Source organism: Panthera uncia, chromosome E1 (genome assembly GCF_023721935.1).
Source record: "Panthera uncia isolate 11264 chromosome E1, Puncia_PCG_1.0, whole genome shotgun sequence".
Taxonomy (NCBI): domain Eukaryota; kingdom Metazoa; phylum Chordata; class Mammalia; order Carnivora; family Felidae; genus Panthera; species Panthera uncia.
In genome coordinates, this window is record NC_064814.1 from 20,697,728 (window position 1) to 20,719,452 (window position 21,725).

At 40.2% G+C, this 21,725-nt stretch overlaps 1 protein-coding gene across 1 annotated transcript in view; it reads right to left on the reverse strand.

The window, feature by feature from the left end:
* Positions 1-12,472, reverse strand: part of ABCA10 (ATP binding cassette subfamily A member 10) — a 70,642-nt gene extending 58,170 nt beyond the window's left edge. The window contains exons 1-5 of the mRNA XM_049636418.1: positions 10,911-12,472; positions 8,905-9,109; positions 6,911-7,075; positions 6,456-6,559; positions 3,898-4,124 (exon numbers count right to left, since the gene is read on the reverse strand). Of these exons, the coding sequence (XP_049492375.1) occupies positions 3,898-4,124; positions 6,456-6,559; positions 6,911-7,075; positions 8,905-9,109; positions 10,911-11,006 (797 nt within the window). The 5' untranslated portion in view covers positions 11,007-12,472. The remainder of the gene's footprint in view (positions 1-3,897; positions 4,125-6,455; positions 6,560-6,910; positions 7,076-8,904; positions 9,110-10,910) is intronic.
* Positions 12,473-21,725: the final 9,253 nt, after the last annotated feature.

Sequence of the window (21,725 nt, forward strand, 5' to 3'; positions counted from 1 at the left end):
AATAAAATTGGAAAAAACTGAGTATGAATCCACTCCAAATGAAATGTTTAATTAGAAAAAATTGTAGTTACTTGTAGAACTAAGACTACACGATGTTTTATTTATTTTTTAATGTTTTTATTTATTTTTGAGACAGAGAGAGACAGAGCATGAGCAGGGGAGGGGCAGAGAGAGAGGGAGACACAGAATCCGAAGCAGGCTCCAAGCTCTGAGCTGTCAGCACAGAGCCCGACGCGGGGCTCGAACTCACAGACCGCGAGATCATGACCTGAGCTAAAGTCAGACGCTCAACCGACTGAGCCACCCAGGCACCCCTACACGATGTTTTAAAAGGAGAAAGTGTGTTTTGTATTCTGTCAGTATAGATGCATAAACAATTGGGGGGGGATTGGGAGAGACTGTTGGAAAACAGTACTTTGTTTTCAGTTAGTGTATTGAAGTAATACTATTCGTATGGTTAGACCCATTATATATATATATTTCTGGATAAAACAAATGAATAATTAGGGATATTCTAATTCTCACCTTCTCTGTATGTCTCAGTGCAAAGGAAAGGAGACCTAGTAGAAATACGGGAGAGGTTAAGTAAATGCTTTTCAACTATATTTGACTTGTAATTATCAGTATGAATTCATAAGACACTTATCTTTAATTGTGTGTGTGTTATTCTATATGAGAATGTAGAATACATATCATTATTCTATCTCTTCTGTTGACAAAGGCTAGAAACAATGACCAATCCAATAAATATCCAAAAAATATTTCTAGTATGCAATGTTCTTTTTTTTTTTTTTAACGTTTATTTTTGAGACAGAGAGAAACAGAGCATGAACGGGGGAGGATCAGAGAGAGGGAGACACAGATTCTGAAACAGGCTCCAGGCTCTGAGCTGTCAGGACAGAGCCCGACGCAGGGCTCGAACTCACGGACCGTGAGATCATGACCTGAGCCGAAGTCGGCCGCTTAACTGACTGAGCCACCCAGGCGCTCCCAGTATGCAACGTTCTTGACATACTTTTGCCAACTAAAAGAAATCTTGCCACACAAAGTAGCAAGAAATTTATTTTTTAAAAAATCCACTTGGAATCTTGTCAAAAAGAATCTGAAACTAACCTTTGACTCTCTTTGGCCAAAGATGGGACAATTTAGGGTTCAATAAGAATAATAATTATAGTGGCTTGAATCCTATTAGGCATATTCAGATCCATGAGTTTTTAATGGTATTCAAAAAATCAGTCATCTTTGAAGAATGTTAGGGGAACAGCTAATTATTATCTAATAAAGGAAAAAAATCAAGCAAAAAATTCTGTTTTCAATCATTTGTTTTATCCCTTTGTTTCCCTGTTCTACCCTCTTAAAAAAAATTAGTCCCAATAGGAGCTAATCATAATTCATGTATTATTTAAACCAAATTCTTTTAATTGTTAAGATAATTATGGCTCATAGAACTGAAATTGCTAGAATTTCATATAACAGATATGTATGGTTATAAAGAGAGTGCTGTAAATAATTCTCATGATCTATTCACAGTGTTTTATAGAAGAAATTACTCTGGAGATCCTTTGAAATTTCTGCACATATTTTGAAAAATCTGCATTCTTGAGCCTTATTTGGGTTAAGTAGATTATAGCAAATTTTGTGTGTAATCAGGGAGAAAACGTAAGAGTGTAAAATATACAAGAATGTGGGGACTTTATAAGAAATAAATCAGTTTTACTCCAATAACTGGGATGCCTGCATTTGGTAATGGTATTCTCTTGGAAGTTAGATTGTCAAAGCCATACTTTTTAATTCATAATATTTCATTTTAAAAATCTCTTTTCCTTATCTTTGATGAGAACCAGGGTGAAGAGCATATTCACAAACATTCTCCCCAATAGCACACAAGAGTAGCCAATTTTTAAAAATCTCTAGCCAATGTAAATCCTGCTAACCTGGACAGTTCTATATCAGGAAAACCTTCTGCTGTGTTTTTTCTCCATTTGAGGCACTTAGAAAGTTGGATCCATACGTAACGTTTTTCTTTTTCTTTTTTCAAAAACACTAAAGACAATATGATATGCATTTCTGTTGGCACATTTCACTAACAGCTTTTTCTATCAAGGGAAAAATATCACCTTGTCACTAATTTCCTTTTATTAATCTTTTTGACTTATGTAGCATAGTGGCTAAAAGAAGGGATTTTTCTTAGGTAAAAATCTTACCTTTCTGTGCCTTGGTCTTCTTACTTGTGAATAAGGATCATAGCACTATGAACTGTGAGTGATCCCTGGAATATGTTAAGTTCAATGTTTGTTGCTATGACTGTTTGTATTATACGCTATCTCAAAGTGTATGGGAAAAGGGTCAATAGATAAATGGAGACAGAGAGAGTCATTTTACTATGCGCCTTGTGCCTTATAAGCACCAACACTGTCTGTGCTAGGTACTTAATTATTTTTTAAACTTTTTTAATGTTTATTCATTTTTTGAGAAGGAGCGAGACAGAGAGAGAGTGCAAGTGGGGTAGGGGCAGAGAGAGAGAGTGGGACAGAGGATCCAAAGCAGGTTCTGTGCTGATAGCACAGAGCCTGACGCGGGGCTTAAACTCCCAAACTGGGAGATCATGACCTGAGCCAAAGTCGGACGCTCAACCAGCTGAGCCACCCAGGCGCCCCTTTTAAAGTTTTTTCTAATGTTTATTTTGGGGAGAGAGAGAGAGAGAGAGAGAGGGCATGAATGGGGGGAGGGACAGAGAGAGAGGGAGACACAGAATCTGAAGCTCCAGGCTGTGAGCTATCAGCACAGAGCCTGACACGGGGCTCGAACCGACAAACTGTGCTATCACTACCTGAGCCGAAGTCGAACACTTAACCGACTGAGCCACCCAGGTGCTCCTGTGCTAAGTACTTTAAACATATTGTCTCATCTAATCCTTTGTCCCACCCAAAGAATATCTTTATTGACCACCTATATGAATTGGTTTTAATAACATTGTGGTAAATTAGTTTGCTGTTCAAATTTTTCACTCCCTTCTTCCCTGTTTCACTTCCATGAAGGGATATATTACCTGTATCACTGATCTTGGGCTTGGCTATTTGGCCTGTTTTGGTTTTGGAGTGGGCAGAATATACTTCTTTGCCTCTTGACTTTGGATTTGTCCACATGACTTGCTTTGATGGATGGAATCTTATCAAATATGACTCGAGCAGGAGCCTGAAATGTGCGTGTGCAGTGAGATTTGCTCTCTTGCACTTTTGCGATTAGAGGAGAATATGTCGCTGTACTGCTGACCCATGGAGGTTGAGAGGCACGTGGGAAGACTTGGGTGAGACCTAAATGTGGATCCACACCCAGCCAGGCCCAGACGAGATCTGCCAGCCTCCAGCCATGCCACAGACAAATGAGAAGGAATGAATGATTGGTGTTTGAGGTTACTGGGTTTTGGAGTGCTTTTTTTTAGTTTATGTATTTACGTTGACAGAGAGTGCACATGCGTGTCCTGGGGAGGGGCAGAGAGAGAAGAAGAGAGTATCCCAGGCAGGCTCTGCACTTACGGAGTCTGAGGTGGGGCTTGAATCCACAAAATGCAAGATCGCGACCTGAGCTGAAGTTGGACACTTAACCGACTGAGCCACCCAGGCGCCCCTTAGGGTGTTTCGTTATACGGCATTTTTCTGGCAATAGCTAATTGATAACAAGCACCCTATTTCCTATTCGTCAACTCTGGGAAACATAAGCACAGTCCTTACTTATTTTCAACTGCCAGCATCTTAAAATGCAATAGAACTGAGCGAATTGCTTAATTGAATGCACACAACAAAAATTCCTGACTGCATCTAACTTTCTTTTATAACCTAATGGGTTTCTCTGTTTTTTTAAGGGGTGATACACAGGCAAAGAAGCAACATAACTCACCAGAATGCTGACTCCCGGAGACCCATCACTGCCAGTAGCTTCTTATGCTTCTTTCTTTCCTTTGTAACGTTTAATGATGTAGAGTATACAAAAGGGGAGAAATAAACTATACAAATAAAAATAAACCACGTATTTATAACTTCTCCCTTAGAAACGAAAGATGGCATCCTCATATTTATTCCAGTAACTGATGTCAGCGTCTCCATCACAGAATGATTTGTCGTGAGCTAAATTGGGATGTTAAACAGATGCATTACCTTAACTATAGAAAGATACATTAGCAAAAAAGAAAAATATCTTAGAAAACCAGACACATTTTCCTTCTTTCCATCTTCAGTATTTGCATATTTCCATTGTTTAAGATATGGTGAACTATGAATATCATGAGAACGGTCTTGATGACTTTTGGGATTAGTTGACATTACTTCTAAGAGCTGTTCTAGAAGTTGCTTGGATGTCTATCATGCTATGATAGTATACTATGATCGGTGATGGAGTGATAGCAGGGATCCACAGGAACACTCCTCACTCTCATGACGCTTTATATTTCATGGGGGGGGGGCGAGAAGAAAGGGGAGATATCAGATAACTCACTGCACAATCAATTGTTTGATGATACTTGAGCAATTGCCTTAACAGAGAAGCAGAGTGCGCCGTGAGATGAAACACAGGCAAGGCTTCCCTGAACAAATGACATTTATGTATATAATGATCCTACCTAAATAAAGGTGGGGGGCATGGGGAGAGTTGAAGATAGAGAAGAAAATCTGGGCAGAGGAAACAGCATGTGCAAAGGAAAGGAGTGTAGAATGTCAGAGGCACAGGAGACAGGTCCTTGAAGCAAAGCTGATGGCAAGAGAGAGGGAGGGAGGGAGAGAGAAAGAGGGAGAGAGAAAGAAGATGGGGCCAAAGAAATAAACTACTCCCATAGGGCAGGCAAAAGGTGATAAAAGATAAAAGACGGCGAAAGCCAAAACATAGCTTCGACTAGTGCTGGTGGTGCAGTTAAGTACATAGATTTCAGCTTAGAATGAACAGGGCTAGATGGCAGATTGGATGTAATGGGTGAGGCAGAGGAAATTTTCTCTAATTGCCCAGTTTCTAGTTGGTCACCCAGGTGGGGTAGCTTTGGCATTCACTGAGATAGGAAAACTTTTGAAAGGCTCGGCCACATTAAGAGAAAAACACTCATATTCAGCTTTGAACATACTAGTCTGAATTGTTTAGGATGCATCAAAGTAGAGATATTCTGCAAGCAGATACACAGAACGAGAGCAGAGGTTAGCCAACTATGGTCCATGGACCAAATCTGGTCCACCACTTGTTTTTGTAAATAAAGTTTTATTGGAACGGAGCCATGCTCATTTCCCTATTGTCTATGGCTGCTTTCACATTACAACAGCTGAGTTCAATACGTGCCACAGTAAACGTTGGGCCCCAGAGCCTACAGTATTTATGATCTGGCCCCTTACAGAACAAGTTTATGGGGCACCTGCGTGGCTCAGTCAGTTAAGTGTCTGACTTCAGCTCAGGTCATGATCTCACGGTTCGTGGGTTTGAGCCCCGCGTCGGGCTCTGTGCTGACAGCTCAGAGTCTGGAGCCTGCTTCGGATTCTGTGTCTCCCTCTCTCTCTCTGTGTTTCTCTCTCTCTCAAAAATAAATAAACATTAAAAAAAATTTAGAACAAGTTTGTTGGTTTGCAAGTCGACTTAATCAGCATGTAAACTGTAATTAAAGTTATGGAAATGAATAACATTGTTTAGAGAAAGGACAGAGGTTGGAGAAAGATGGCCTAGGTTAGAACCGTGTGGAACTACAGATATAAAGAAGCATGAGTATGAAGTTGGATACACTGGCAAGAAGACTGAAAAGGAAGGGCTAGAAAAGTACACGAAGACCAGGTAAAGGCTATGTTATTTAGTTAAAAGATCAATTAAGATAAGGGATGAAAAATGTCAGCCATTAATCAACATGGGAGTTGTTACCAACCTAAGAAAATGCCATTTGGGTGGTATGGTGTGAGACAGAAGTCATTCTGAGTTGAGTCGGGCCTACGTGAAAACAACTCTTTCAAGAAACTTAGCTGTTAAGAGGAGGGAGCTAGAGAGTACTTGCCTGAGGAGGAAATAAGGAAAGGTCCTGATAATACGCGGAGAAATTAATAATTTTAGATCCCAAAGAGAAGACTCTAGAGGAAAGGGGGAAGTTGAAGAAAGAGGAGACAGAAGGGAAAAGCCATTGAGCAACCTTCCTGATAATGTTGGAAGGAACAGGATTCAGCCTGTGAATTGAGGAAAGACATTAGAGAGGAGGTAGAAGGAAAAGGATGGGTGTTGTGAGTAGCGGGTCTGTAGTTGAACAGGCTTTGCGTCGTGAAGTTGGGGATATTCCCATCCGTCAGCTTCTTTTTCTCTGGGAATAAGAAGCAGAGAACAATCCCTTAAGAGTGTGGGGGCGAGGCAGAAGAAGATAGGGAAATACTGAAGATATACTGAAGATATAAAGCAGATAGAAAATACCGAAGATATAAAGCAGATCGCTTAAGTTTGACACTTACTTCTATAATTGCAGCATTAATCGCAGTTTGAAAAGCCACAAACCCATTTTGCCAGTATCTCGCCACGTAACAAAAAATGTCATCATGCATATCCCAACAGTGTTCTTGAAGGAAAGACAAAAACATGCCGTCGTTGTGCAATGCCATCAATACATGGGGATTAAGACCTTTCACTTTGGCTCTAGAGTGAAATATCTACAGGCCCGCTCAGAGCCCATGGATATACAGTCTAGAGCATGTTTAAAGCATTTCTGCAAAACTGGCAGAAAGAAGCGTATTAGTGCACGGTGGCCACAATCATTTGACTCCTCCTACAGGAAAGACTGATCACTAAGTGCAGGAATAAAAAGTACATTACTTTTTTTTTTTTTATTTGATCAATGTTTCTATCATTCATTACCAACTGGGGATTTGATGAAGTTGCAAAACAGATTGTATAATTCTTCTATAGTTACCTGAGTATTCAGAGTGTTCTTCTGCAATTGAAAATCCATATGCCCAATTCAACTTCAGCTGATATGAAAAAGTATCGTTAAACACAACTCCCACCATTTCATGATGGCTTTCTAAAAGTACTGTATCCATCATTTCTTTATCAGCAACCCCAATGGTTTTTCTTCCTGCCGCACATGAAAAAATATAAAGGATCATATCAGCTCGTCACTAGAGAACACAAAACCAAGTTGTAATTGTTTATTAGGCGTCACATACCATCCCTGAGTAGGCGCAAAGTACCTACTGAAAGTCTTTCCTATTGTTTTACGCTCCGTAAATATGTGAAAAGAGGTAAATGACATAATGTCTTTTCAAAACCAGTAGTTACAGTCCACCTACAGGTTCTTTGGAGTTAAGAACCGTTTGTAAGAATTAAGCTCAGAACGTTCATAAGGGATGAGTTTATAATCTGTAGAAGTAATCCATCCAATAAGTGGATAATTAATCCATTCCTAGTGGAAGATTTGGAAACCTCTGATGTCCAATTTATGATCTCCTATTTAAATACTTTTTTATACTTTCATGTATTATGTTCTAAAATTTTCTCTAATTTTAACACAGTACTTAGAGCTCACTCAGGATGATGTCTGCATGAAGAGGAGAACATACTCAATTTCATAGTGTAGCTATATCTTTCAAAACTACTCATCTTTCCAAACATGAAGCAAGGTTGTGAAATTAAAAAAAAATTTTTTTTTAATGTTTATTTACCTTTGAGAGAGAGAGAAAGAGTGAGAGCAGGGGAGGGGCAGAGAGAGAGGGAGACACAGAATCCAAAACACGTTCCAGGCTCTGAGCTGTTGGCACAGAGCCCAACGTGAGGCTTGAACTCATGAGCCATGAGATCATGACCTGAGCCGAGGTCAACGCTTAACTGACTGAGCCACCCAGGCACGTACCTCAAGGCTGTGGAATTTTTATGAGAACAATGCTAATTTCACTGCTTTTCTCTAGAGGTATACAAATAATGTCAAGGTCCAAACATGAGTATTTGGGCTGAACAGCACGAGTCAGACAAATGTAGAATGAGGTGTCATGAGAGGAGCTATGACCAGAACAGGCTGGCACGACAGCTGAGTTGCGGGCTTCTATTAGAAAAGGATAGATGGACCCAGTGGGCCATGAGACTCCAAGGGCTAAAAGCAGCAGAGAGCTGAGGCGCCTGGGTGGCTCAGTCAGTTAAGTGCCTGACTCTGAATTTTGGTTCAGGTCATGATCTTGCAGTCTGTGAGATCGAGCCCGTGACAGTGGGGAGCCTGCTTGGGATTCTCTCTCTCTCCCTCTCTCTTTGCCCCTCCTAACTCACACACTCTGTCTCAAAATAAGCAAATAAACATTTTTTAAAAAGGCAGCAAAGAGCCTACACTGTGCAGGCGGGGAGACTAACCCCTGTGGCTTTTGGAAATGCTTCCCAAGTTAAAAAGAGATGTGGTAAATGACCAAATAGGGGAGGCATGGAAAACCAGATCAGGGTAGAATGAACCCTGTTCAGTCAGAGCACATGGCCGATGTGGGTAAGGGAGACAGGCAGAAGTCAGAGATCCAGAAGCTGCCATGAAGAATCACAAAAAAACGGAAGAAAGTGGTCGGGGATAAAAAGTGAAATCATCTAGAATATGCTTCAAACTTGTTTTCCTATTCCCACCTTACTTTTTGGAGTACAGAACATACACTAATGATGACCCACAACAGCACAGATTTCAAGGATGAGAGGGCTGAAGGGAGTGTGCGTGATTTGAAAAACCCCAGGTTAAGCCGATTTCACTTCTCACCCACCTACCCTCACCTGTAACCCTACACCAACCCCCACATGGCATATAGAATAAAGGTCCTCACCCCAGTTGAGAAATACTGACCCATAGGCTAGGCAAATAAACTCAATTTGCACAATAAACTTCAAGTTAAACATGTGCAGATTGCATAATAATGAAACACTGGTCATTGGGCAACACACCTTTCATAAACGAAGCTGAAGACATCTTATCGATTATCCTCTGTGTCATATTAGTGACTGGGGTATATGCCACCACCAGATCAGAGTCATTAAATTCATCCACACGTCCCAGGACACGAGGAGGCTGTTCAGGAAGATGGGTCGCTCTGAAGAATTCCGAAAAGATGCAAAAATATAGCCCAAGAAGCAATGTTATTGTCCATTCCTCCAGTACACAAAAGAAAAAACGAGTCAAGTTATGATGTGGTCCAGATACCAAGAAACATGCAAACACATTTGAGGACAGAAAGTACTATCATTGAGCATTGAGTTTCATTTCTCTCTCCGACTTTTGCCTTCCCCAAATACCAATTTCAAAAATACACAACTCTGAAATCATATCAAACACGCACATTGATCTTAACCCACTAACACAGCATCCCCAGTAGTGAGCCACTATTGAGTGTATGCCCTCATACGTGATGCAATATAAGTGCGTAGCATCACATATGAGATATTCCTGCCAAAAATGCTCAGCCTGAAGCTAATCCCATCTTTCAACCTAATTTTCTGTTTAAAGAAACGTAGAAGGCAAAGGAATGAATTAAATGACAGCATGAGTGGCAATCAGATAGATGCAGAACATGAATATTCAACAAGGTATGAGATGGTCTCATTGATTCCTGGCTTATCGAAACTAACTATATAAGAATTTTTCAGGAAATTTTAGAAAATTGAACTTGAGATGATCGTATGCAATTTTGGCTAATTTTGTGAAGTGTATTAGTAGTTATGTAGAATAGGTTTTTAATTCTTGTAGGTTCTAGCTGAAGGATTTTTTAAATGTTTATTTATTATTTTTTGAGAGAGAGAGAGAGAGAGAGAGAGAGCGAGCGCACAAGCTGGGGAGGGACAGAGAGAGAGGGAGACACAGAATTGGAAGCAGGCTCCAGGCTCCGAGCTGTCAGCACAGAGCTCAATGCAGGGCCCGAACTCACAGACCGTGAGAGTATATGACCTGAGCCGAAGTCAGAAGCCCAAACCACTGAGCCATCCAGGCGCCCCATATCTTGAAGAGGAGAGACACAAAGATAAAGAAGGCAAAGTTGCCAAGAGGTCAACCCTCGTCAACTCTGGGTTGTGGGTCAATAGGATAGGATGTGGCTTTATTTCTACATTTTGAAATTTAAAACATTTTTGATAAGTTGCCTTTAAAATTCTGGTGATGCGATTACCAAAAATGTACCCCTCATCGATACAGCAGCTGAAATATTAGAACTGAATTATTTCAAGAGCACTCACAGAGAAAGCAAACAACGATCTGAACTCTGCCAACTCCCGGTGAAATGTTATTTGCTATTTTTAAACAGAATACAGCCTCAACGTGGCCAAGGCAGCCCCAGATACATCTCAAGGTAACATTTAGCAAATGTCTTCACCCTAATGTCTATGCCCTTATGCGAGGAACTCAACAGAATGCAAAGATACTAACAGAGATCAATCTGGCTGCTCCCTGAAACCACTCTGTGTTTACAAAAAGCATAGTCTTGAAAAGATCCCAAAAGAGTTCCCTAATTTTTCCTCATAGATTTTTTTCGCTCAGCCCTCCTAATTAATAGAATCTTAATCCAAACATCCCCGTAGAGTACAATGGTTTACTCATTTAAAATCTATCTCATTTTGCCTAACTTGTTTCATTTTTTCCCCCCAAAACTGAAGTTGGCTCAAAGTAAATCAGAAACATAAATCAAAGTAATGAAGTAAATCAAAGTAAATGAAACGTTACTTTGTTTTTCAGGAGCTATCATCTGAGTCCTTCAGTTAAATCTCATCAATTCACCATAAGTATTATCCTTTTCTGCAATATATCTTATATCTTATTCTGCAATATTTGCAAAATGTTTTATTTAGAACTCCAAATCAACTAGCCTGTGGAATGTGAACATAAAAAAACAACACAAACAGCATAATACTAAATGATGGTTTTCATTCACTAAATACGGGAAAATAGACATTGTGACCCATACCGATAAGCTCTCTTTTTTCATTCTCCATTTTTTAAGGAAATTCTTGTATAAAAGGGCCTGAGTTTGTTGATACACGCTTATCTTTTTTTTAATCATTTTCTTCTGTTCATGGAAAGAGAGGGTGAAGTAAATATTGCACAGCAGTAACTAGAAGGAAAAAAAAAAGACAAAATAACCCCAATTACAGAAAAGCTTCTGACCACTTTGAAAACATAGCTTCAAGTGCATTAACTTGATGCCTTATTTGACTGCAGAAAAACATTCAGTAGGTTTTTGGTTTGTTTTTAAGTATTAAGTATTAACAAACGTAAATTATCTTGTCAGCGGTTAAGTATTTCTCTCCAGGCTCTCATGGCAATGAGTGATGATGGTGGCAGTATAGGAGGTCTTTCCTCTCTTGTCTCAAAAGTAACTTTTTTCTGCCAAATCTCAACATTACAACAATCTAAAGTATATCAGGGAATAGGATGTTAGAGATGTTTAGAATCCAAAAACCACTTTGCTCTTTACTTAAAGAAAAAAAAGAATAAATAAAACCATATCCAGTTTTGGTGGGTTTTTTTTTGGGGGGGGTGCGTTTCTTTTCTTTTTTTTGGTCAGAGAATTGCCCACCAGCAGTCTGCACATCGGATGGCACACTTTTGCATGCTTATTTAATATCTAGGTAACCACTGAGAAAAGCAAAGTCGAATAACAATGATAGTCATTCTTAGAACCCAAAGAGCTAATTTCTCCTCTTAAATTCATGAGTCCTCTTTTATGTAGTAAGAATGTAAGACAAATACAAAGGGAAACCAAAAACATGTCAGTGGATATTATTGAAGTAATTGATTTGTAGATCACCATGATGTATAATAGGGATCCTTCTGTATTTTCAATGTGAAATTCCAGAGATTGGAATTTGGCCAGTATCAGAACTCTGGTTGTTTAAATTAATTTGAATAAATGTTGATGTTATACATAATAACAGTGTTCAGAGAACCTCCTCTGTTTCTTTCTTTTTTTTTTTTGATGAAAGAAAAGGTAAAGCTATAAATATCAAAATAATCTATAAATTCTAACTTGAGAAAGTTTCTAAGTCAAAACATTTATCTTCGAGGTCTGTTTGAATAGCTCAATAAGCTACCCACAAGGACATTTTAAAAGAAAAAAGAAGCCACGGGGAAAAATAACCTGTCCTAATGCCAACACACTCCCAAGAAGTAAAACTCAGCAAATTCTCAAAAGGCTAACCAGAGACATATGAAGCTGCCCCCCTGAAAATTAATTATATTCGTACACACTTCTGAGTCTCTCTTCCATTTTACTATCATACTAAAACACTATATAAGTGAGTTTACAAAATTAAATCACTCATCAGGTCTACCATATAAAACATACAATAATTTAGAACTATCAGAACAATAAAATAGTTTTAACAATGTCAATCAAAATGTTTGGCATTGGCTATATGTACACTTTACGCCTTACTTACCTTATGCAAAGTGGGATGTAATCTGACTTACTGTCAGGACAATGAGTGAGGAGCTTAGAAGCACCTCTCATTCACTGTTCTCTTTTTGTCTAGAAGAACAGCTAAGAATCCTTCAAAAGCTCTTCTGCAAATGTTTGCCTGTTTTAAAACTGTTTTTATTCCATTTGGCCTCTGAAAACAGGTCACAGCCTATGTGGAAAAATCCTGCCAAATGTTTTTTACTTGATAGGTTGTTGGTTTTTTTTTTCCTCCCATGTGTTTCTTGCCCAATTACTCAGTGGGGAGTATGTAGTTATGGATGGTTGGCTAAGCATGGCACGTGGTATTTGTTTATTGTTCTTTCTGGCATTCACAAAAAAAAAAAAATGATCAGATTCTAAAAGGAAGAAAAACCCACGGTGCTGAGTTAGTCTCTATGAGCTTTTAAGGGTTGAAAATTAGACACCCAAGTCAAAAAAGAATAGAAGTTGGGCAGATAGAGGGTAGACGAGGGACGATCATCTCAGAAATCGGCATAATTCACATGATGAGTCTTCACCTAAAACTTAACTTTTGCACTTCAGCTAAATGGCTCCTTGTACTGACTGGTTTCCTATGTGCTAGAAAGTATGTGAATAGTAAATTTCCTTATTTACTATTGAAAGTAAACCTATGAAGTATGAAGTATTATATTTACAACCCTTTTACAGATTTGAAAAGTGGGGCTTAAGGGTGGAAGTTATTTGCAGATGTTCAAATACAGGCAGAGCCAACACATGAGTCTACAGCAGGGTTTGGATCCCAGCCCCTCACTCTCAACTACCACTGTGAAAATTATGTTAATCGAAATATCGAATACCTGTTTTCATAATTTAATAGTTTAGGCAAGATGGTGGACCTTGAATGAGTGAGTTACTTTTTTTTTCCAGCTGCACATAAATTGGACATTCTCAGATTGTAAATAATCCTTGTTTATCAATCCTGAAAATCTCATTCCATGATTTTTTACTGTCATTGATACATTTCCTGGGATGTATACAGGAGTTAATAACCATTCATGAGAGACAAGGACAGAGGGGGCACCTGGGAGGCTCATTTGGTTGAGCCTCTGACTTCGGCTCAGGTCATGATCTCACAGTTTGTGAGTTCGGGTCCCCACGTCAGGCTCTGTGCTGACAGCTCAGAGCCTGGAGCCTGTTCCAGATTCTGTGTCTCCCTCCCTCTCTGCCCCTCCCCCACTCACACTGTGGCTCTCTCTCTCTCTCTCAAAAATAAATAAACATTAAAAAAAATGTAAAATAAGGACAGAGAAAACAGTGAAGCTGAGACTATCATACACCTTCTTAGTAACTCCGTTTAAAAGATAATTTATTTCCACAGTTTTAGGGATTTTAATCTAAAATATGGTGCAGTGAAGTGTTTACAAGGTTAGGAGTCTGAGACCTACATTCCAAATCTGTCACTCATCAGCTTGGCAGGTGACATGAAATCCCTGGGTCTGGGATTTCATTATTATGGGGGCTGGACCTTTTCTGTTCCAAACCTCTGCACTTGATACGTGCTTGGGTAGTACCTCTTTGAGCTCCCAATTCCTCCAAACTTGGATTTGCAAGTGCCCACACATCAACCCGGCCCTCTTCACACACTTCACGGATCTTTTCATCTACTTCTTTGTCTTCCTGCTCTCCTGGGGTCCTCAGCCCTACTTCTGCACTTTAGCCTTTTCAGTACGTAAACTTGACCGTTTTGCCGAAAACTCAGAGACCACAGGATACTAGCTTCCCTCTCACTGTCTCTACTGCCTGTGAACGGCCCAGAGGAAAGTGGGCCAGTCTTTGCTAAACTCAATCCCACCGCACAGTCTCTCAACCTAGTCTTACAACCTACTCTAAAATCCAGCCCCCTCTTTATTTTATGACTTCTAACATAGTTATCTTCTCTCCTCCCTCTTTTTTTTTTTTAATGTTTATTTATTTTTGAGACAGAGAGAGACAGAGCGTGAACAGGGGAGGGGCAGAGAGAGAGGGAGACAGAATCTGAAACAGGCTCCACGCTCTGAGCTGTCAGCACAGAGCCCGACGCGGGGCTCGAACTCACAGACCGTGAGATCATGACCTGAGCCGAAGTCGGCCGCTTAACCGACTGAGCCACCCAGGCGCCCCTCTCCTCCCTCCTTTTTTAAGACACCCCTGATAATTAAATACAGGGAAATATTTTCCACTGCCTCCTTTCTTAAGCTACCTAATCATATAAACTTCATAAACTAGCTCATCTCACATTCACTGCCCAAATCCCCATGATATTAGTTTCTCGGGGCGCTGTAACAAGGTATCAGAAACTGGGTGCGTTAAAACAACAGAAATTTATTCTTTCACAGTTCCAGAGGCTGGACGTCTGAAATCAGGTGTCGTCTTCCTAGCTCCTGGTGGTTCCCTTGGCTTTGCTATTTAACACCTTCCCTGCCTCCATCATCGCGTGGGGTTTCCTGTGTCTGTTTTGTTCCCATTTCTTACACACGGCGTCCGGTCATACTGGATTAAGTGCCCACCCTACTCCATCATGATATTAATTACACCCTCAAAGACCCTATTTTCCAAATGCAATCATATTCACAGGGGTTGGGACTTCAACACATCTTTTGGAGGCATACAATTTAACCCATAACAACCACGGTTGCGATACAGTCAGCCCCTCAATGTTTACATCTCAGGGCCATTCTACGGTTTTCCTTGCCATCTATTCATTCCCACGAAACAGCTCTCAAATCAGCTCTTGCCAATGGCTTCTGACATCTTGACATCATTATATTCAATAACAATCTCTCATTATTGTTTTTTGTTTTTTTTTGTTTTTTTGTTTTTTTTGTTTTTTTTTAACTTTTCTGCAGCATTTGGCACTGTTGACTCTGTGCTAGGAACTCTGTGAGACAATGTACTGTTTTCTTCGCTGACTGCTCTTTTTCCAACAGTCCCCAAAATATTTATGTCCCTTGGCACTTTGTACTTCAAGTTTTGGCCTTTCCTTTAATAAACATATCCACCCTTTCAGCCTTATCTTAGATCTATGTTTCCACCCACGACCTCCTTGTACTTGATCTATTTCATTTCAACGCGTCGAAACTCAAGTCTATCTATTTATCTTCCTAACATACTTGGCTCCCTTGATCTTCTCATCTCTCACTAGATACACAGTCCAGACTTTAACATTTGTTGTGGTATCTCTCTCACTCCTTCCCCATCAGTATCAATTTAATCACCCAGCCCTACTGGCAATTAGGGGCTTATGTATATCTCTAGGAAGGGCATTATTTTTGTCTTGAATTTAGTTCTTTTCCTGAACTGTAGAGCTGGAGAGATGAACTGGCTGTCTTCTCAGATTCATCTTTTATGGTTACACCAAAAGTTAGCTTCTTGAATTGTCTTCTTTTGTGGGTTGGTCAATGTTTAGGTTTTTAATTTCCATTGTGCATCCCAGGGTTATTTCTTGCATAAGGAAGAGTCATTCAAATTTCTTTAGAAAAGTACCTATATTTTAAAAAATTCATTTCCCTTCTCTCTTGTTCCCTAATATGGATTATATGACTTGTTATTGTTTGATCTTTTCTTTTTTTTTTTCAATATATGAAATTTATTGTCAGATTGGTTTCCATACAACACCCAGTGCTCATCCCAAAAGGTGCCCTCTTCAATACCCATCACCCACCCTGCCCTCCCTCCCACCCCCCATTAACCCTCAGTTTGTTTTCAGTTTTTAAGAGTCTCTTATGCTTTGGCTGTCTCCGACTCTAACCTCTTTTTTTTTTTCCTTCCCCTCCCCCATGGGTTTCTGTTACGTTTCTCAGGATCCACATAAGAGTGAAAACATATGGTATCTGTCTTTCTCTGTATGGCTTATTTCACTTAGCATAACACTCTCCAGTTCCATCCACGTTGCTACAACGGGCCATATTTCATTCTTTCTCATTGCCACGTAGTACTCCATTGTGTATATAAACCACAATTTCTTTATCCATTCATCAGTTGACGGACATTTAGGCTCTTTCCATAATCTGGCTATTGTTGAGAGTGCTGCTATAAACATTGGGGTACAAGTGCCCCTATGCATCAGTACTCCTGTATCCTTTGGGTAAATTCCTAGCAGTGTTACTGCTGGGTCATAGGGTAGATCTGTTTTCAATTTTTTGAGGAACCTCCACACTGTTTTCCAGAGTGGCTGCACCAATTTGCATTCCCACCAACAGTGCAAGAGGGTTCCCGTTTCTCCACAACCTCTCCAGATCTATAGTCTCCTGATTTGTTCATTTTGGCCACTCTGACTGGCGTGAGGTGGTATCTGAGTGTGGTTTTGATTTGTATTTCCCTGATGAGGAACGACGTTGAGCATCTTTTCATGTGCCTGTTGGCCATCCGGATGTCTTCTTTAGAGAAGTGTCTATTCATGTTTTCTGCCCATTTCTTCACTGGGTTATTTGTTTTTCGGGTGTGGAGTTTGGTGAGCTCTTTATAGATTTTGGATACTAGCCCTTTGTCCGATATGTCATTTGCAAATATCTTTTCCCATTCCATTGGTTGCCTTTTAGTTTTGTTGGTTGTTTCCTTTGCTGTGCAGAAGCTTTTTATCTTCATAAAGTCCCAGTAGTTCATTTTTGCTTTTAATTCCGTTTCCTTTGGGGATGTGTCGAGTAAGAAATTGCTACGGCTGAGGTCAGAGAGGTCTTTTCCTGCTTTCTCCTGTAGGGTTTTGATGGTTTCCTGTCTCACATTCAGGTCCTTTATCCATTTTGAGTTTATTTTTGTGAATGGTTGAGAAAGTGGTCTAGTTTCAACCTTCTGCATGTTGCTGTCCAGTTCTCCCAGCACCATTTGTTAAAGAGACTGTCTTTTTTCCATTGGATGTTCTTTCCTGCTTTGTCAAAGATTAGTTGGCCATACGTTTGTGGGTCTAGTTCTGGGGTTTCTATTCTATTCCATTGGTCTATGTGTCTGTTTTTGTGCCAATACCACGCTGTCTTGATGATTACAGCTTTGTAGTAGAGGCTAAAGTCTGGGATTGTGATGCCTCCTGCTTCGGTCTTCTTCTTCAAAATTACTTTGGCTATTCGGGGCCTTTTGTGGTTCCATATGAATTTTAGAATTGCTTGTTCTAGTTTCGAGAAGAATGCTGGTGCGATTTTGATTGGGATTGCATTGAATGTGTAGATGGCTTTGGGTAGTATTGACTTTTGACAATATTTATTCTTCCAATCCATGAGCACGGAATGTTTTTCCATTTCTTTATATCTTCTTCAATTTCCTTCATAAGCTTTCTATAGTTTTCAGCATACAGATCTTTTACATCTTTGGTTAGATTTATCCCCAGGTATTTTATGCTTCTTGGTGCAATTGTGAATGAGATCAGTTTCTTTATTTGTCTTTCTGTTGCTTCATTATTAGTGTATAAGAATGCAACTGATTTCTGTACATTGATTTTGTATCCTGCAACTTTGCTAAATTCGTGTATCAGTTCTAGCAGACTTTTGGTGGAGTCTATCGGATTTTCCATGTATAATATCATGTCATCTGCAAAAAGTGAAAGCTTAACTTCGTCTTTGCCAATTTTGATGCCTTTGATTTCCTTTTGTTGTCTGATTGCTGATGCTAGCACTTCCAACACTATGTTAAACAACAGCAGTGAGACTGGACATCCCTGTCGTGTTCCTGATCTCAGGGGGAAAGCTCTCAGTTTTTCCCCATTGAGGATATTAGCTGTGGGCTTTTCATAAATGGCTTTTATGATCTTTAAGTATGTTCCTTCTATCCCGACTTTCTTGAGGGTTTTTATTAAGAAAGGTTGCTGAATTTTGTCAAATGCCTTTTCTGCATCGATTGACAGGATCATATGGTTCTTATCTTTTCTTTTCTTTTCTTTTTTTTTTTTTAATTTTTTTTTTCAACGTTTTTTATTTATTTTTGGGACAGACAGAGACAGAGCATGAACGGGGGAGGGGCAGAGAGAGAGGGAGACACAGAATCGGAAACAGGCTCCAGGCTCCGAGCCATCAGCCCAGAGCCTGACGCGGGGCTCGAACTCACGGACCGCGAGATTGTGACCTGGCTGAAGTCGGACGCTTAACCGACTGCGCCACCCAGGCGCCCCTTATCTTTTCTTTTCTTAATGTGATGTATCACATTGATTGATTTGCGAATGTTGAACCAGCCCTGCATCCCAGGAATGAATCCCACTTGATCATGGTGAATAATTCTTTTTATGTGCCGTTGAATTCGATTTGCTAGTATCTTATTGAGAATTTGTGCATCCATATTCATCAGGGATATTGGCCCGTAGGTCTCTTTTTTTACTGGGTCTCTGTCTGGTTTAGGAATCAAAGTAATACTGGCTTCATGGAATGAGTCTGGAAGTTTTCCTTCCCTTTCTATTTTTTGGAATAGCTTGAGAAGGATAGGTATTATCTCTGCTTTAAACGTCTGGTAGAACTCCCCTGGGAAGCCATCTGGTCCTGGACTCTTATTTGTTGGGAGATTTTTGATAACTGATTCAATTTCTTCGCTGGTTATGGGTCTGTTCAAGCTTTCTACTTCCTCCTGATTGAGTTTTGGAAGAGTGTGGGTGTTTAGGAATTTGTCCATTTCTTCCAGGTTGTCCAGTTTGTTGGCATATAATTTTTCATAGTATTCCCTGGTAATTGCTTGTATCTCTGAGGGATTGGTTGTAATAATTCCATTTTCATTCATGATTTTATCTCTTTGGGTCATCTCCCTTTTCTTTTTGAGAAGCCTGGCTAGAGGTTTATCAATTTTGTTTATTTTTTCAAAAAACCAACTCTTGGTTTCGTTGATCTGCTCTACAGTTTTTTTAGATTCTATATTGTTTATTTCTGCTCTGATCTTTATTACTTCTCTTCTTCTGCTGGGTTTAGGCTGTCTTTGCTGTTCTGCTTCTATTTCCTTTAGGTGTGCTGTTAGATTTTGTATTTGGGATTTTTCTTGTTTCTTGAGATAGGCCTGGATTGCAATGTATTTTCCTCTCAGGACTGCCTTCGCTGCATCCCAAAGCGTTTGGATTGTTGTATTTTCATTTTCGTTTGTTTCCATATATTTTTAAATTTCTTCTCTAATTGCCTGGTTGACCCACTCTTCTTTAGTATTTAACCTTCATGCTTTTGGAGGTTTTCCAGACTTTTTCCTGTGGTTGATTTCAAGCTTCATAGCATCGTGGTCTGAAAGTATGCATGGTATGACCTCAATTCTTGTATACTTATGAAGAGCTGTTTTGTGACCCAGTATGTGATCTATCTTGGAGAATGTTCCATGCGCACTCGAGAAGAAAGTATATTCTGTTGCTTTGGGATGCAGAGTTCTAAATATATCTGTCAAGTCCATCTGATCCAATGTATCATTCAGGGCCCTTGCTTCTTTACTGACCGTGTGTCTAGATGATCTATCCATTTCTGTAAGTGGAGTGTTAAAGTCCCCTGCAATTACCACATTCTTATCAATAAGGTTGCTTATGCTTGTGAGTAATTGTTTTATATATTTGGGGGCTCCTGTATTCGGCACATAGACATTTATAATTGTTAGCTCTTCCTGATGGATAGACCCTGTGATTATTATATAATGCCCTTCTTCATTTCTTGTTACAGCCTTTAATTTAAAGTCTAGTTTGTCTGATATAAGTATGGCTACTCCAGCTTTCTTTTGACTTCCAGTGGCATGATAAATAGTTCTCCATCCCCTCACTCTCAATCTGAAGGTGTCCTCAGATCTAAAATGAGTCTCTTGTAAACAGCAAATAGATGGGTCTTGTTTTTTAATCCATTCTGATACTCTATGTCTTTTGGTTGGTGCATTTAGTCCATTTACATTCAGTGTTATTATAGAAAGATATGGGTTTAGAGTCATTGTGATGTCTGTAGGTTTCATGCTTGTAGCGATGTCTCTGGTACTTTGTCTCACAGGATCCCCCTTAGGATCTCTTGTACGGCTGGTTTAGTGGTGACGAATTCCTTCAGTTTTTGTTTGTTTGGGAAGACCTTTATCTCTCCTTCTATTCTAAGTGACAGACTTGCTGGATAAAGGATTCTCGGCTGCATATTTTTTCTGTTCATCACATTGAAGATCTCCTGCCATTCCTTTCTGGCTTGCCAAGTTTCAGTAGAGAGATTGGTCACGAGTCTTATAGGTCTCCCTTTATATGTTAGAGCACGTTTATCCCTAGCTGCTTTCAGAATTTTCTCTTTATCCTTGTATTTTGCCAGTTTCACTATGATATGTCGTGCAGAAGATCAATTCAAGTTATGTCTGAAGGGAGTTCTCTGTGCCTCTTGTATTTCAATGCCTTTTTCCTTCCCCAGATCAGGGAAGTTCTCAGCTATTATTTCTTCAAGTACACCTTCAGCACCTTTCCCTCTCTCCTCCTCCTCTGGAATACCAATTATGCATAGATTATTTCTCTTTAGTGCATCACTTAGTTCTCTAATTTTCCCCTCATACTCCTGGATTTTTTTTATCTCTCTTTTTCTCAGCTGCTTCTTTTTCCATAATTTTATCTTCTAGTTCACCTATTCTCTCCTCTGCGTCTTCAATCGGAGCCGTGGTCGTCTCCATTTTATTTTGCAGCTCAATAGCATTTTTTAGCTCCTCCTGGCTGTTCCTTAGTCCCTTGATCTCTGTAGCAATAGATTCTCTGCTGTCCTTTACAGTTTTCAAGCCCAGTGATTAATTTTATGACTATTATTCTAAATTCACTTTCTGTTATATTGTTTAAATTGTTTTTGATCAGTTCGTTAGCTGTCGTTATTTCCTGGAGGTTTTTTTGAGGGGAATTCTTCTGTTTCATCATTTTGGATAGTCCCTGGAGTGGTGCGGAACTGCGGGGCACTTCCCCTGTGCTGTCATGAATAACTTGTGTTGGTGGGCAGGGTTGCAGTCAGATCTGATGTCTGCCCCCAACCCACCGCTGGGGCCACAGTCATACTGGTGTGTGCCTTCTCTTCCCCTCTCCTAGGGGTGCGATTCACTGTGGGGTGGCATGGCCCGTCTGGGCTACTTGCACACTGCCAGGCTTGTGGTGCTGGGGATCTGGCGTATTAGCTGGAGTGGATCGGCAAGATGCACAGGGGCGGGAGGGGCAGGCTCAGCCCCCTTTTCCTTCGGAGATCCGCTTCGGGAGGGGCCCTGTGGCACCAGGAGGGAGTCAGACCCACCGCCAGAGGGATGGATCCACAGAAGCACAGCGTTGGGTGTTTGCGCAGTGCGAGCAAGTTCCCTGGCAGGAACTGGTTCCCTTTGGGATCTTGGCTGGGGATGGGTGAGGGAGATGGCGCTGGCGAGTGCCTTTGTTCCTCGCCAAGCTGCGCTCTGTCA